Below are 17,093 nucleotides of genomic sequence, written 5' to 3' on the forward strand. Positions count from 1 at the left end.
CATGATTCTCACAAGTCACAATAACATTGAGAAAACATTTCCTCCGATAGACCAAATGATAAAATTCCTTAAAGTTCACCGTGCCACGTTTGCAGAAATATAAGGCCTAGAAACTACAACTAGAGTAACATAAAAGAGGACAGTGTTGCCAGATTGGTAGCCTGCTGACTCTCGCAGACTCTCCCAAGTTACCTGTAAAGTGTAAGTCAACTGTAGTAGCCCGATTGTGCTTCGCACCAAATAGCCCAAATTTGCGTAAACACAAGCAAAAAGTAGCTGAAGTCTATTGAAAATATTTACTCGAAAGCAACTGCACACTAGTCATTGATATGCATTTTTATTATAAATGAATATATTTTTTTTGCCCCAAAACCTTAATCCCGCAATTTCTTAAATTTTACCTCAACAATTTGCCCGTCTACCTGGCAGCCTCGCACTATCTAGAAATCTGTGCTTTGACAAAGAATTTAATGAAGACAATGGTTGAAAAAATAGCAATTAATCACTTGCTTGTATTAACAATTCAGCAAATGTCAGTTTCATTTGATCATGCTTTCTGGCTTTCCTGCACCACTAGTCAACGCACCAAGATGATTGATATAGGCAGCAAACAGCTTCATCTTAAAGAAAGATAGCACATTTATAGTAAGCAGAATTTTTTCAATTTTATGCAACATTTGAGATGTGTTCATACAAATATTTAACGTTTTCTCAAATGAAATACAATCACTTCGTGTAAGAAACGTCGCAAATTACAAAATTTGTGTTGCTTCGTGTTTTGAAAAAATTCCAAATGTTCGATTCTAAATCGTGCAGTGAACTAAGTGGATTTGGATTCAGCTTGAGAATTTGAATCTCACGTCAGTATATTGAAAATCAAAAATATTCTCAATGACATGAAGTTTTTCGTCTTTTATCTATTTTGAACTAAAGACTGTCGTCAGACACATGTTCAAGCCAATAAGAACAATGCAATTTGTGAATTGGTTACGATGTTGCAGGTTCCCATAAAAACCACAAGCAAAACAACGTAATGTAGGTGGATACGCTTGTTTGTGACATAAACAACATTCAACATTAACCTTCACACATCAAACTTACACCAGCTTGCAAATTTGTAATGTTCAACTTTTCGTTCTGGGAATGCGCACAATCATCAGACCTTCCCATTGGTAAAAACACACAATCCTTGCCAGTGGTCTCAGTAAGCGTCAAAACGAGTGGTAGACTGCCTCCTTCACGAATGCAGTCAGGCTCCACGCTATGTACTGAAATGAAAAAAGTGTTTGGTTGACAAAAGTGATTTAATAATAGACTGATGTCTGAAGTTAATTTAATCTGCATAATCTGGAGAAAACAATGCAATCGTTTCATATCGTTTGGTATTCTAAAGTTGCTTAAATTGTCATAGCTTTGATGTTTAATCTGAAACCATATCATTGAAATGAAAATCCAATAAATGAAAAAAACCAAGAGGAAATAATTGGACTTGGTATTCGCATTATATTATGTATATAAGGTTACTCAAAGTTTAGATTAACTGGCGTACGCAGTCATGCTTTGTCTCATTTTCTTGATTTAGAGCATACCATCTAAGGTGGCCAACTTTCCAGCTTCAAACACTGGGTTCTCGAAATCTCCGAGCCAAGCACGTGAAGCCCCGTTGGAGTAAGTCGGACTAAACGAATAAAATAACAAGCCGATGTACACTGAAAAGCGAAAGCTATGTAAGTTAAAATATTCATCCAGTACGGATTCCGTATGGAACTTGTGACATCACACTACAATGGAAGATTGCTTGAGATTGCTTGACAACACATTTCTGTACTTACGTCATAATATTTGGACTTCCTCTTTGTCTGTGAACATAGTTAAGATGATCGATAACTAACTGTCCAATCACTTCAGGATCTTGATCAGGTACAAGGCGAATTGAGAACTTTCCTATCACCTTTAGATAAAACAATTTGAAATGAAGACAATTTATGAATAAACATGTAAAACAAAGAACAACAAAAAGAACAACAACAACAACAACAACAACAGCAACAACAACAAAAACAACATTACCTCATATGGAATGACGGTTTTGTCACCAGGGCCAGAAAACGCACCTTCAAATCCTACAACAAAACAAAAAGATTAATGAACACCAAAGACTTGGGTGTGAGCGTCAATTGCGGCAAAGAAAGACTAAGTTTATTATGATCTACTGACGAACTTAAGCTTCAAAATCAATGAGAAAATGAATCGAAAAACGATTTAATCCTTAAGTTCAACTTACTGAATACAGCCATATTGATAGTTATTAAAACCATACGCAACAAGCTCCATATGATGCATTTGAAAAAAAAGTTCAGGAAACGTAATAGAAAAGTGCAAAAAGTACTTATGAAAACAAAATTCAAATTAATAAGAATCCAGCGTAGACTTATATATCACATTATGGAAGTTTTCCTTGTATTATTTGATACTGCTGTTGCTAAGAAAGTATTTAAACTCCTAAAATATTTTTAAAAAATCATTGAACACATCAAATCGTTTAAATCGAAATGTCACAATGATGTTAATAGCCGAAAAAACAAACAACACAGCATGATTTGAAACGCTGCATTGCAAATAACCTTTACTTCATGTAACCTATACTGTACACTTCCCGAAGTTCTCGGCGTTATGCAATTATTGAGTAGCATGATTGAATGTTTATATTTACCATGAATGGATAAAGATGGATATCTCCAACGTCTCATGAGTGTATTTTTCTCGTTAGAAGTTGTCAGCTCGTGTGCACCGAGTTGCTCACGGTAGACATTCTACACAAACAAATGTGCAATGCGCATGAGTGGAAAATCGACGTTAAATTAGCATAAAAGGAAAAATGAGAATTTAAGCCATAATCTTTCACGTTTTTCATTTAAGGGTCGAATGGGATGAAAAATGTGCTTTTTGGGTGCATCAGCCCACTAAATGTCACAGACTAGATTCATACAAGCACTTAGATATTTGGCATAACACACATGGCATAAAATATGTCCTCGTGATGTTGCTAACTCAACACCTACTCTGTATAAATATACAATTCACTTCCAGCTTGTAAATACATCATTTTGTCTGACGATGGCTTTGAAATAAAAGTGATTTGTTTTATAATGCAATTGCTGACATAACTAAATACGCACCATGTCAAAATCCAAATCGTCATAGAGAGCTTCCTCTTCAGGAGTCAATTCACGAACGGAATCATTAACACCTGGTATCAATATTTTTCCCTTTTCGTCAGTTAACGTGGACAGCAATGCAACCACATCCGACATTGCTTCATACCTATATTACACAAACGTATGCATCGTTCCACATGGGTTCACACTTCAATGAACATTTGTAACCATACATTACAACAAGAACGTATTTATTAACAATATCTTCAAAGCAACTTACACAGGTCCACCATGGCTTCCAGAATGTAAATCTTTGTCGGCACAATTCACTTTGACATGGAAATAGATGATACCTCTAGAGAACACACACAAATAACCCCTGGACGGATGGATTTTCAAATATTAACGTGCAGTAGTGAACATCATCGTACAATTGACATATGACGAAAATAATAAATATATAAAAATAGCAAATGAAGTAACAATTGCAAATTGTACACGTAATGGCAATTGGCGTGTGGTAAATATAGGATTGTTGGTTCAGGACTGCAATAGAAAACTGTTTTTTTTTCTTACATGACGCTATATATCGTCATTTGTATACGAAAACGATGAAGATTGCGATTGAAACAGAGCACAAGACAACCAAATCGCGATTAACTGCAAGCCTCCATCTGTTTAACAAAACAATGGACATAGATGTTTGTAGATGTAGATCGTCTGAGAAGGACTATATTGACTGATGTTTTGACAACCTTAGTGGTAGTCAGTCCTTCTCAGGACTATACTAGCCTGGACGATCTACATCTACAAACATCTAACAATCGACAAAGGTAGGAGATGTCTAACTTACCGAAGACCATAAGTCAAACAAGGTTTTGAAGTACCAAGCCAATAGTTGTCGGATATAGCAATGAAATCAACATCCTGAAAATTAAGTTATGAAACATTTACTTAAAAGAAAAAACCCACTCCAAACAACATCATGTTGTAAACTCAAGATTCGAGTTATAAAAGCAAGAGACAAGATTTTAAGCAATATTTCGACTTTATTTCAAAGTCATTATGAAGCTAAGTGATTATTTACAAGCATGCGTGATCTTAAATACTTATTACAAGGAAATGACGTAAGAAATGATGTTTGACATTTCATCCTGGCACAAACCTTGAAAAATAGATCTTTTTCCTCCTTGATAAGATCTGCCAAACCAACACTTCCACTTTCCTCCATACCTTCAAGCACAAACTGAAACACGAAAGTAATTTTACTGCATGAATCATTTTAATGACTGGCAAACAAATAAAACAGCTGATATATCGTGAAAAAAGGGACTTTCAAAGACACAAATTATTAATATTGCACTTTCAGCCATTTACATTAATTTTCATTGCCTTAACAGGCAAAGCAATTCAAGAGTAACACGTATAAAAACTCAGCCACTTTTTTAATAAAACTGCAAGCCTATTTCCAGCCAAAATTTGAAGTGGGCGATTAAATTAGTCTCAATCTTTTCACCTACGGTCCAAAGAAAGACACACATGTGTCTGAAGGCGAAATTTGGTTTCATAAAAGTACAGGCATGTTCTTCTAAAGATGGCCTTCCACTTATATGTTTATTTAATGGACATTTCCCATAATCTTCCGTCAAGAAAGTGGCCACATACCTTCAAATTTAAAGGAATACTGGTGTTTGTTTGCTGGAAAGCTTCGATTGAATTCAACCATCCAAGGACAGGTCCCTATCCGCATTAAGCAAACAAAAACAAAACCATCAAAACAATAAAAGGCTTTTTTTAAAAGTCTTATGTTGGGCTACTATGTTCACATTGAAAATTCGCTTTCCGCCAGGCAAATCTCTGGCCACGATTTCAAAAGCAAGACCATTGTTCCAGAAAAAATGTCATCTATTTTCTAACAGCAAGAAGGCTTTTGCTAATAAGTGATTTGCATTTTGCGTCATGGCCGACATGTTGATGGTGAAATGGCAAAGACTATTTGATTTGGAACAATGCTATTGTGGTCAGCAGCCGTCGTGAGGTGGTCACATTGTTTGTTTATTCCGCTGAGGTTGGTTTCAATCCAAGAATCAATTCATTCAGTTGTCATGTCATTAGCAAAAGCGTTCACGTAAGATAGCGCTCTCCACGGTATATCCAGAAAATCAATCTGAATTCATCAATCCGGTCTTTAAAAGGACGTGCCTCTGGCTAACCCATGGTCGACACATATTAGTATCGTCTTGAAAGTTTTAACGAAAATTTTGTCGTCATTTTTACGACTTTAAGCATAGCAAGACGGAGAGCAACGTACATATTAATAGCCTCGATTACAGTCGGAAACTAAAAAGGTGTTCCCACAGTAGAAAGTTGAAAATTTAACGCTTTCTTAACGTGACGCCCACTGGAGCACTTAAATATGATTTACATGCCAGCATACGTTTTAATGTGTGCGACTTTAAATTCATAGAAAATTATCATTTAAGGAAATGGAAAAAAAAAGCATCACAATTTTTCAATCTATAGCCTACCTTGTCGTCAGTCGATCCGCGACCAAACATTTCGTCATCAACAATTGTCAATTCAAAAGGAGGATGATTCCAGCCATCTGACTATATGAGAAAGAAAACATGACTTTTATATACGATAAAAAAAAACTACTAAGAAATTTCAAGACAATTTAAGTACTATATTACACTAATTAGATATTTAAAGACAATTTGGATACTAATTTTGACTGTTGAAATATTTCATAAAGATTTCGATACATTATTAAACTATTTAGATATTTAAATACGATTTGGATACTATTTTTAACCATATACATATTTCATTACGGTTTTGATACGATAATTAAAAATAAAACACGGTTTGATCAAATCACAATGACGTAGTTTGTTCTTTGAAACGAGAGGTAAAGCAAATATTAAACCATACCATTTCTGCCGGTTGAACGTCAAGATGACCATAAATGCACAGCTAAAAATTAAATGGTTCTAATTAAGCGCAAATTGTACGCAAAAAGAACATTAAAAGAGCCAATAAGAATACTAAGAGCTAATAAGAATGTTAAAAAGCCAATCAGAATGCATTACGTCCAATTTCCAACGCTGAAATTGAGCAGCAAATCGACAATTTCCATAAACAACATACGGTTTTCTTGTTCGGGTCATTTCCAAGTGAAGCAAGAATCACCGGTGGAAGTTGAACATCACCATCGGGATAATTTGGGTCAAGGCCAAGATCTCTTAGTTCAACTGACATTCCTAAACTGTTTTCCATTCTCTAGATGAAGCATGAAAAAAATTGCATAGTGATTAATGTGCTTCTAATACATACAGCCCCGGTCCTCGTGCAAAAAAGAAAAATTTCAGTGACAAAAAAGATAATTATTGTATTACAATACCGATGCAGCCGTTTCCATCATTCGGATGACGTCTCCTCGATGGTCTCTATTAGACGATACGCTTTTAATAGCAACTGCATTTCGAAGACCTTCTTTGAAATTGCTCTATACAAAAAAGATAATGATTAAACGTGATTTATAGTAGAGTGCACACACATGCGATAAATACATATATCACTAATGAGATATAGATATTTATAGTTAATTATTGCTAATAATAATAAGAGTTTCTCCGGGTTTTTATAAATGATTTATTGAGCTTTCGACTCGGTGCTTCGAACCTTCTTCAGAATAAAGGTAGTTTAGCTATTTACAATTGTTTTTAGTTTCTAGACGTTTAGAGCGTCTAATTGGATAATAGAATGGATTAAGATGATTGGATGACGTGGAATGCGTTGTTATAGGTTTGGTTGTATTGTGAATAGGATATAAGGTCAATAAATCTTTTATAAAAATCCAGAGAAACTCTTATTATTAACAATAAATATATACTACTGGATTAAAAATCTTCAAGCTTATATTTATATTAGTATATCAAATTAATTACCATGTGCTCGTCAATGTATCTATAAAAATGATAAAAAAAGTTTAGCTTATATATACTGCTGTACAGAAGTTGAGCAGTCATAAATGGCTAAAATTAAAATGGAAAATCTGAAGTAGACACAAGTGAACACTTTTATGGAAAAATGTTAGTTTGGTTTGGAAAAATGTTGTCCCGTTAAAAAGCTAAAGTAAGCATTTCCATTCAACGTATCGACTTTATTTAGTCATCATCAGGAATGATTATATTGCATGCATGTACAGTACAAATATGGATTCTATGTTATTTGATCTAGTCAACAGAAGACAGATGGTTCTCTTAAATTCTCAATAGTAATTTGGAGTTACCGTTGTTGTGTATTTTATTAAAATACTCAGTGATTCCCGAAAACATTTTTCTCTCAAGAATAGGCACACTTTTAGAATACCCCGCCATAAAGCTACCCCCAAAGATAATCAAACGAAGTTATAACTTAGAATCAGGTTAGGGTTTGGTCAGGTATACATGATGCAGGTAAATAAGTATGTGGTTGGGTATTTAAAAACTACGCCCGAGAATTGGCTCGAATAACAAACGATATTTAATCCTGATTGAAAGACTCGTGATTAAACAAATATGGCATTTCTTTCAAAGCCTGGTTACCGTCGGTTTAGCGATGAAAATAAATTGATAAATAAACGATAAAATCAAAAGAATCTCAAGCAAGCCAGCCGTCTAAATTCTACCGAATGTCGCGTATGGTTGGAGTGATGACGTATTGAGCTGTCAGGTTACACCCAGCCACATCGTCAAATATGGCTTAACATTATTGAAACGCCCAAAATGATACTAGAAAAGAAAGTCTGAAGTCGGTGCAACAGATACTTTCCCAAACGTATCTCTCCCTTGCCTGCAACATTATGTTACTCACAAGCTCGGGATGTTCGACTTTTCTAGCTATTGAATGCAATTGCGTCTACTGAAATTGAAACTAAAGTTAACATCGAACTGGATGTACTTGATTCGAGAAATCTAACTAGCCACGAAATTAAGTGGTCTGTAGTGAACCAATTTACCATTTGACTCATTTTCCATATTTGATTGAAGTACCGCTATAATTGGTTTGTAGGCAAATGTTCATATATTTGACATTCATTTGCAAACATTGTGTTTCTTTAAATAACACGAACAATAAAAAATTCTTACTGGTTAACAGCGTCAAGCGATACACCAGCCATTCTGAAATGCAATTCTTTCAATTATCGCAACCGCGAAAATTTCCAATCTTCTGATAACAACTGAAATTTGAAAAGAAGAGAAAGAAGAGTTCCAGCGTTGCCAACTGTACTTCTGCGAATCATTTATGTACTGGCTGATTCATGCCACAGTCAAAATAATATATACGGGGTGCATTTTAAATTCAAATACCTTTAAAACAAAACTATTGGTTTTGAATTTCTAAAGAATATATTTTCAAAACAAGTTGGTTACCAATCAAGAGTACTTGGAAATGTAAATATAGTTCCAAGAATAAGCTGAAGTAATCATGCGATAAGTATGGTTCTTTGACAGAGGCCAACCATGGGGGGCCTTAGAAAACAATAACATTAGCCCATGAAAGCTGGGGCTTACAAGAGCATTGATAATATATTCTTTTGAATCTGATCTCCAACATGACGGCAACAAATAAGGGGCCCTTCCTTTTGCACAAACAAACCTGGGCGACCTGCAAAAATGAAAAAATCTGGCTTCATTTTACCCCCCTGACTTGTCGTTCCAGATGTATTTTAGTTCAATGCGGCAAAGTTAGTATTCCAGTTTAAAATACAGTTCACTGTCACAGCCTGCTTTCCAGACCTCCTTGCCATTCTCTTTCCCTGCATTTCATTCTCACAGCATTCATTACATCATTTAAGTGGATTTAAAATTGGCTGATTTTAATGTTTTTGTAGTAAGAACATCTGATATAATCATGCAGTGTTAACATATTTCACAAAGGTTTCATTAGCATCAATAGTTGACTCTCAATACATTTACACCCAGACATTTTTGTCGGTATCAACAATTTACACCAACACAAAACCGACTTTTACTGATAGAAGATTAATCTTACAAACCACAACTGAACAATGGCCTTTAAGCCAGCAAAGGATTTTGCCCCTTTTAAAACTCACACCACTTGCCCAAACAATTAATCATCATCCCAATACTAACACCTCTTTACAAGTATCTGCTTACTACTCCACCATATATGTAAACAAACCTGTATTATAATAACTTCCTGATGATGTCACCAAACATGTAATATCGAACCACTAAATTAGCCAGACTCTCACCTCAGTCTCATGATGAATATGTAATAAATCTGAAAATATCACTGTGTTATCGTCTTGAATCTTTTATCTCAAATCTTTTATCTCAAATATAGTTAAAGATAAACTATTCAGAATTTGCTTCATATTAAACTTAGTCAAACTGTCATCTGGTGAAGGGATTTTAATGTCACAGTAATCATGGATTTTTCAATGTTTCAAAGGGTAATGACTTTGCATCCATCAGTAAGGGATACTTCTCATCTCTACTTGGTCATTGACATTCTCAAGATCATACTACCTACACAATATTTCTTTGAAATTATTCCTTTTTTTCAACTTACTTTTGGTCCCTCCCTTTTACCTATTGCTTTAAATCTGAAAATTGTATGCCTGATTTAGTTATACATTCACCAGCTGCTTGTCTTTCTTTATGCTACCAATATTCTACATCTCACCTTCTCTTCATGCATGAACCCACCATTTCAGTCTTCCATTCCCTAAATACCCTCATGACTGTTTCACACAATTATCATCATCACTCTTTTACAATCATGAAACAATCATTTCAATCTTTTCTTCCCTTTACATGTGTGTTTATTTCCTCACCCAAATTAATGCCAGAAAGCTTTTACATCATATTTCAATATTTCACAGAATATTGACCTCGCCCATCTTTCAATCCCTGTCTCCTCAATTGATATACCATTACAGTTCCCACAAATGCCGATGGATATTTCCATGGCAAAAACATGTGTATCTTTTCCAACACAATAAGACTATATAGACTATATAAGGCATGCCAAGGGCCTTATTTTGTGTTTTAAGACTACATTTAAAACTTTTCAACCCTTATCTACCTTTCGTACAACAACCAGGTTACTTCTACAGGAACTATAAATCAGATATACACTGCATTTTATCATAATTTTGCCATCAACCATTATCACAGTTAACACCAATCATTACAGTCTGTTCCTATTCATAAACGGAATTTTAATATACGTCCAACATTGTTCTGTCGACAAGAACATCAAGCTATCAAAGCTATTACCCAGAAGAAAACAATCGAATCTGTAAATACCTTTGAATTGTTTTTCTTGGTTCAATTATACCCCTACAATGGTATTATATACCTTTGACTCTCTTCGGGAAACGTATGTAAGTCGAATCCTTTTCATCACATGATTCTCACAAGTCACAATAACATTGAGAAAACATTTCCTCCGATAGACCAAATGATAAAATTCCTTAAAGTTCACCGTGCCACGTTTGCAGAAATATAAGGCCTAGAAACTACAACTAGAGTAACATAAAAGAGGACAGTGTTGCCAGATTGGTAGCCTGCTGACTCTCGCAGACTCTCCCAAGTTACCTGTAAAGTGTAAGTCAACTGTAGTAGCCCGATTGTGATTCGCACCAAATAGCCCAAATTTGCGTAAACACAAGAAAAAAGTAGCTGAAGTCTATAGAAAATATTTACTCGAAAGCAACTGCACACTAGTCATTGATATGCATTTTTATTATAAATGAACATATTTTTTCTGCCCCAAAACCTTAATCCCGCAATTTCTTAAATTTTACCTCAACCATTTTCCCGTCTACCTGTGCAGTCTCGCGCTATCTAGAAATCTGTGCTTTGACAAAGTATTTAATGAAGACAATGGTAGAAAAAATAGCGATTAATCACTTGCTTGTATTAACAATTCAGCAAATGTCAGTTTCATTTGATCATGCTTTCTGGCTTTCTGCACCACTTGTCAACGCACCAAGATGATTGATATAGGCAGCAAACAGCTTCATCTTAAAGAAAGATAGCACATTTAGAGTAAGCAGAATTTTTTCAATTTCATGCAAAATTTGAGATGTGTTCATACAAATATTTAACGTTTTCTCAAATGAAATACAATCACTTCTTGTAAGAAACATCGCAAATTGCAAAATTTGTGTTGCTTTGTGTTTTGAAAGAATTCCAAATGTTCGATCCTAAATCGTGCGGTGGACTAAGTGGATTTGGATTCAGCTTGAGAATTTTGAATCTCACGCCAGTATATTGAAAATCAAAAATATTCTCAATGACATGAAGTTTTTCGTCTTTTATCTATTTTGAACTAAAGACTGTCGTCAGACACATGTTCAAGCCAATAAGAACAATGCAATTTGTGAATTGGTTACGATGTTGCAGGTTCCCATAAAAACAACAAGCAAAACAACGTAATGTAGGTGGATACGCTTGTTTGTGACATAAACAACATCATCATCTAACATTCAACATTAACCTTCACACATCAAACTTACACCAGCTTGAAAATTTGTAATGTTCAACTTTTCATTCTGGGAATGCGCACCATCATCAGACCTTCCCATTGGTAAAAACACACAATCCTTGCCAGTGGTCTCAGTAAGCGTCAAAACGAGTGGTAGGCTGCCTCCTTCACGAATGTAGTCAGGCTCCACGCTATGTACTGAAATGAAAAAAGTGTCTGGTTGACAAAAGTGATTTAATACTAGACTGATGTCTGAAGTTAATTTAATCTGCATAATCTGGAGAAAACAATGCAATCGTTTCATATCGTTTGGTATTCTAAAGTTGCTTAAATTGTCAATGCTTTGATGTTTAGTTTGAAACCATATCATTGAAATGAAAATCCAATAAATGAAAAAAACCAAGTGGAAATAATTGGACTTGGTATTCGCATTAGATTATGTATATAAGGTTACTCAAAGTTTTGAATAACTGGCGTACGCAGTCATGCTTTGTCTCATTTTCTTGATTTAGAGCATACCATCTAATGTAGCCAACTTTCCAGCTTCAAACACTGGGTTCTTGGAATCTGCAGTAGAAATAGCAGCAACGAGTTGCATTTCTTAGTGCAAAAAAAGGTCTGTCTTTTGCCAGACGAAAGAACGTTAAGATCCCACGTTAACGCATAGCACAAGAGAAATGCAATCTTACAACATGCTTCATAACAATTTTATCAATATGTTTCTTTGTAGCTTCATTAATTTAATTGAAAAATCTTTAACATTCTGCGACCTCAAATCTTTTTTACCTCGCACGGAATGACTGTTTTATCACCAGGACCAGAAAACGCACCTTCAAATCCTACAAGAAAAACAACACATGCTTGCGTGATACCATTCAATAAACCAAAAAGTCTGGGCCATGACGATTTATTGGCTAATCCAAACTTCAAAATCGTTGAGATTTGAAACGACAAAACAATATTTCAATATCGATTAGCAAAACAATATTTCCGGCCTTGAAAGTCTACTCAACTGACCTATACTTCATTTCTTTAAATCTCCGTACTTTGTGAAGTTTTCAGCATTATGCATTGGTGAGCTAGCGTAACTGAAACTTGATATTTACCATGAATATCCATTCATGGATAGTGATGGATATCTCCAGCGTCTCATCGGTGTACTTTTTTCGTCAGTAGTAGTCAACCCATGAGCACCGAATTCTTCTTTAAACGCCATCTTAAAGAAAGAAATTAGCAATATACGCACGCTGAAGGCACGTTGACGTTTAAGAGGCACGAAAGCAAAGACGACAGCTTAAGCCCCCAACGAGTAATTATTCGGGGTCTTCATTTTGAGGGTCTTTATTATGCTTAAAAACATACTGACCATGTCGAAATCTAAATTCTCGTGCAGTGCATCCTCTTGGGGTGTCACATCACGAACATAATCATTAACACCAGGTATCAAGATGTTTCCCTTTTCATCAATCAACGTTGACAACAATGCAACCACGTCTGACATAGCCTCGTACCTACGTTAAACAAAGTTTTAAACCAAGCATATTTTTTGTGGTGAAAGAGGAAGACACTAAAAGAAGATGCAATCGCCGAAATATCTTGTAAGCTCAACATATGAGAGCTTTTTTTAAAACAAGATAACAGTTTGGTATGTCGATTTTATTCCAAAGTCAACGAAGTGAATCTGATAAATTAGTTACACAATATTATTTACAAAAAATAGCTATACTGAATAAATTAAAAAGCAACGAGGTCTTTAGATAGCTACTTTAGTTACTTCGATATGATTATGGAATAAGTTGACAGGGTTTATGCTGCTTTTTGTCCAACTTTCAAAGACTTTTCAATAAAGAAAATATAGATTTTCAAGAACTAAAATTCAAATGTTTGCAATGGTACTCCAAAGGCACCCAACAACAGTTACTTACGATTTAAAGTAATTACAACAAACGGCCTTCTAAAAAGACTTTTGTTTGGAAAGAAAAAAATACAATGGAGTCATAATTTAATGAGTTTTCAAGGAGTTTTGCACGTTTTCTCTTTTCAAGAGCTTTTGAATAGCATTTAATATTGAGTGTTTGATTCAAGGGCTTTTCAAGGAGTTTAAGTAGTTGTAAAATATACAAATATGATGGCTCTATAGATTATCTTTGGTCACAGTATCATCTTAAGATGAACAATACGAAGAAGTCTCTTGTACCTTTTCAATTATGTCTGACGTATCTGCCACAATTCATGGTATTATAAGAAATATCTTTTTCAAACAAACTGATTGAATTGACTTTCTTCAAATCACTTCAAGATAATTCAAACTGAAGAGAAAGGAAGTTGATCGATGTGATGACAATAAGATAAACAACTTAAAGGCCATAACCATGAAACAGAATGCAATTTTTTGAAGGAATTGTACTGCAACGTGCAAACGCAAAGCAAGTCGTAGTTACAAGCCATAAAGGCCTAAGACAAAATTTGGAGATGTCATTTAAGGTCGTGCGCATTGCCTCGCGTGATTTTAATAAAATTCTATTTTGCACTGTTGTAGGACAGCTACTCATAGCACAGTATAAAACATACGTTCATCGTTCCACAATTGTCTAATGTACGTGAAAACATTGTGACTGCATAAAAAAACTTCGTAATTTATCAACAATATCTTCAAAGCAACTTATACAGGTCAACCATGGCATCCAGAATGTAAATCTTTCGCAGCACAATTCACTTTGACATGGAAATAAATCATACCTCTAGGGAAGAAACACAAATAAGCGCTGGACAGATGAATTTTCAATTAGTAGCAGATTACTCAGTAGGCTAAATGGGCTGAAGTCCAAAGGCCCGGGATGTCGAGAGGCTTGTTGTATCTGGACAAGAATTAGTTATTCTTTTCACCATTTCTGACTAGTTGAAAGCTTTTAATTTAGACAATTTATGCTGTTGAAAGCCGTGCGGTCTACATTTCAAATGCACGATGTTCAGAACTCATGAAGTAGTGGGTTTTCCCAGTTTGAACTTTAAATTTATTCCTATTCCTTAAACACGGAAATTACAAATAAAAACGGAAATTTTCCAAAGCAAAGAAACGTAAGGAACGCAAACGTCATCAAGAGGCTTAACTCCCTGGGAGAATAAAATCACTTAAGGGCCCACAACTTTGATAGAAAACAGCGTTTCCTTTTTGTATTTCTTTCTACAAGACGACTTAAACGGTGATTAAATTTTAGCCATCATCATGGCTGACAAACCTATCGACAAAGGTTGAAGATGTCTAACTTCCGAAGACCATAGGTCAAACAAGGTTTTGAAGTACCAAGCCAATAGTTGTCGGATATTGCAATGAAATTGACATCCTGAAAAGTTAGGGTATGAAACGATAACTTGATGATCTTATTTTCCATTTCATCCCGAAACTGACCTTGAAAAAGAGATCTTTTTCCTCCTTGATAAGATCAGCCATACCGACACTTCCACTTTCTTCCATACCTTCAGACACAAACTGTAACACGAAAAAATTTTATAAACGTATTAATGAAACAAACAGGCCTACATGTCCATAAAATATCATTCTATAAAAAGAGCAATAACGTCAGCTTCTTTGAATCAACTGCCTTCGACGAAGCTTCCAAAAACCTACAATCATTGTATTGACATTGCAATAAATAAATTTTTGATAATATTCAAAATAAAAAGCAGTAGACCTCCATGCACAGGGACCGCGGAGAAGGGGGCAAGGGGGGCAATTGCCTCCCCCCCCCCTTTTTTCAATATTTCTTTCTTTGTAAAGTACAAGAGTGTAAAAATCCGCTTTGGCAAATACTTAGCTATGTTCCACTTTCATTTTTTAGTTGACATTAGATTGACCAATTATAGCGCGTTCAGACTAATTGCTGGAGTACGTAGCACGCCGTTCACACTACGTAGTACCAACTAGCTTCATCTATTTATAATTTCATGTTTTTCAATGCAAACAAGTTTTAAAACCAGGTGTCATCGTTCATATTGTTGCCCGTGCCCGAGCATCGTACTTGCGTACCACCCATTGAACTGTAATAACAACTGGAACGGTAAGTCAGGAGGGGAAATTAAAGACAGATGATGGCATGCAGGTCGTTCCAGTCCTTTTGTAAAGAAGATGGAATTTTTATATTTATAAAACTTTAAAAGTAAATTTTGCGATACTTTTTGTAAATACAATTAAATTTGAAAAATATTGGTCAAAAGTCATAGTATTGCTAAAAATTTTGAAAGCAAAGTCCAAAATCAGAAAGTCTCCGCGCGATTTTTTGTTGCTTTTTCCAGGCATAGCCAATCGTTCATACCACCAAAATTTTGTAGTTCCATGTTAAGTACACAAACGTACAAGGTATGGCAAAAATCAAGCCATTTACAAAAGAGAGAAATTCGTTTTTATGTGTAGAAGCATTTTTCTTGCCACAATACAAATATGTATACAGCTCAGTGTCATTTAGTAAGAAAAGTTCAAGATCATAGCGAAAAGGGTTTTTAAAAAGCTTTTTTTAATGATGTTAATGCTTAAAATTAAGATAACATTTTAAATACATAACACTAAGCTCTTGTGTTGTATGTGTAAAGCATAAAAAGTGAGAAAAGAAAAAAAAAGACGTTCATAAAATGAGCCGGTAAGCTTGGTACGTGTTGTTAAAAGGAAACAATAAATAAACAAGGATAATTGTAGGTCATCAAATGAGATATATCACTTAAAAATTTTTAAAACTAAAAGGACGTGAATCATACACTATTAGTTTTATAAAATGCTCTAAATATTGAAATAACTTTTTCACGTTTTCAAACTTCCAAGAAGCCAAAACAAACGTTAGTCGCGATGAAAACAATCAAAACTACTGATCAAAACACGCATTATTTCAGGAGGGAGTTGATTGAAATTTAGCTGTATGTTTGGCTTCAACCATCACGTGACAAAACTACAGTTCCAGTTTATATTAAAGTTTACTGGTAATACCTCTTTTCGTGGTGGCCAGACGTGAGCACACAGACACAATGAAAATGTTGTGTTCACATTGATATCTATGCCTGAGCACCGTGCCAGGGCACTCAGTCTGAACACACTATAATAAACTTTACAAACGAAATCAAACAAACTTTTTATATTAAATGATTAATGATAAAACTGTTAAAAACAACTTTAGAATAGTGGGAACAGCAATCCGAGGACAATACGCATGGCGTTTTAAGAATAACGTTGTCAAAGAAAATATGCACTTCACAATGATTCGATCCATCAAGGGTGCGTCGACATACCTTCAAATTCAAAGGAATAGGAGTGTTTGTTTTTCGGAAAGCTTCGATTGCATTTAACCATCCAAGGACATTTTTAGGTCAGATATTATTGAAATAGTTTATTCCTTCGAAACTTGATTTAATTCTATCTTAATTCTCAAAAATAGCGATGAACGC

At 34.9% G+C, this 17,093-nt stretch overlaps 1 protein-coding gene and 1 long non-coding RNA gene across 4 annotated transcripts; both read right to left on the bottom strand.

Moving 5' to 3' along the window:
* Positions 1-321: 321 nt before the first annotated feature.
* Positions 322-10,787, bottom strand: LOC124442689 (cytosolic non-specific dipeptidase-like). 3 transcript variants are annotated; one of them, XM_046993187.1, is made up of 18 exons: positions 10,481-10,787; positions 8,291-8,382; positions 7,109-7,127; positions 6,562-6,666; positions 6,309-6,440; positions 6,093-6,134; positions 5,687-5,767; positions 4,824-4,898; positions 4,324-4,404; positions 4,012-4,085; positions 3,439-3,513; positions 3,180-3,324; positions 2,714-2,813; positions 2,071-2,123; positions 1,833-1,951; positions 1,590-1,678; positions 1,083-1,268; positions 322-620 (listed from the first exon to the last, which is right to left on the bottom strand). In XM_046993187.1, the coding sequence occupies exons 2-18, from the start codon at positions 8,320-8,322 to the stop codon at positions 574-576; spliced, it is 1,455 nt and encodes a 484-aa protein (XP_046849143.1). In that variant the 5' UTR covers positions 8,323-8,382; positions 10,481-10,787; the 3' UTR covers positions 322-573. The 3 variants fall into 3 exon arrangements, with proteins under 3 accessions (XP_046849143.1, XP_046849142.1, XP_046849144.1); XM_046993186.1 differs by having other exon boundaries at positions 1,102-1,268; positions 10,481-10,785; XM_046993188.1 differs by lacking the exon at positions 322-620 and having other exon boundaries at positions 1,178-1,268; positions 1,550-1,678; positions 10,481-10,786.
* Positions 10,788-10,900: 113 nt separating this feature from the next.
* LOC124442693 lies at positions 10,901-12,212 on the bottom strand. The gene is made up of 3 exons (XR_006947331.1): positions 12,143-12,212; positions 11,695-11,861; positions 10,901-11,199 (listed from the first exon to the last, which is right to left on the bottom strand). It is a non-coding gene; the product is annotated as an uncharacterized LOC124442693 (long non-coding RNA).
* Between the last annotated feature and the right edge of the window lie 4,881 nt (positions 12,213-17,093).

This window comes from Xenia sp. Carnegie-2017, unplaced genomic scaffold (genome assembly GCF_021976095.1).
Source record: "Xenia sp. Carnegie-2017 unplaced genomic scaffold, XeniaSp_v1 HiC_scaffold_20, whole genome shotgun sequence".
Taxonomy (NCBI): Eukaryota; Metazoa; Cnidaria; class Anthozoa; order Malacalcyonacea; family Xeniidae; genus Xenia; species Xenia sp. Carnegie-2017.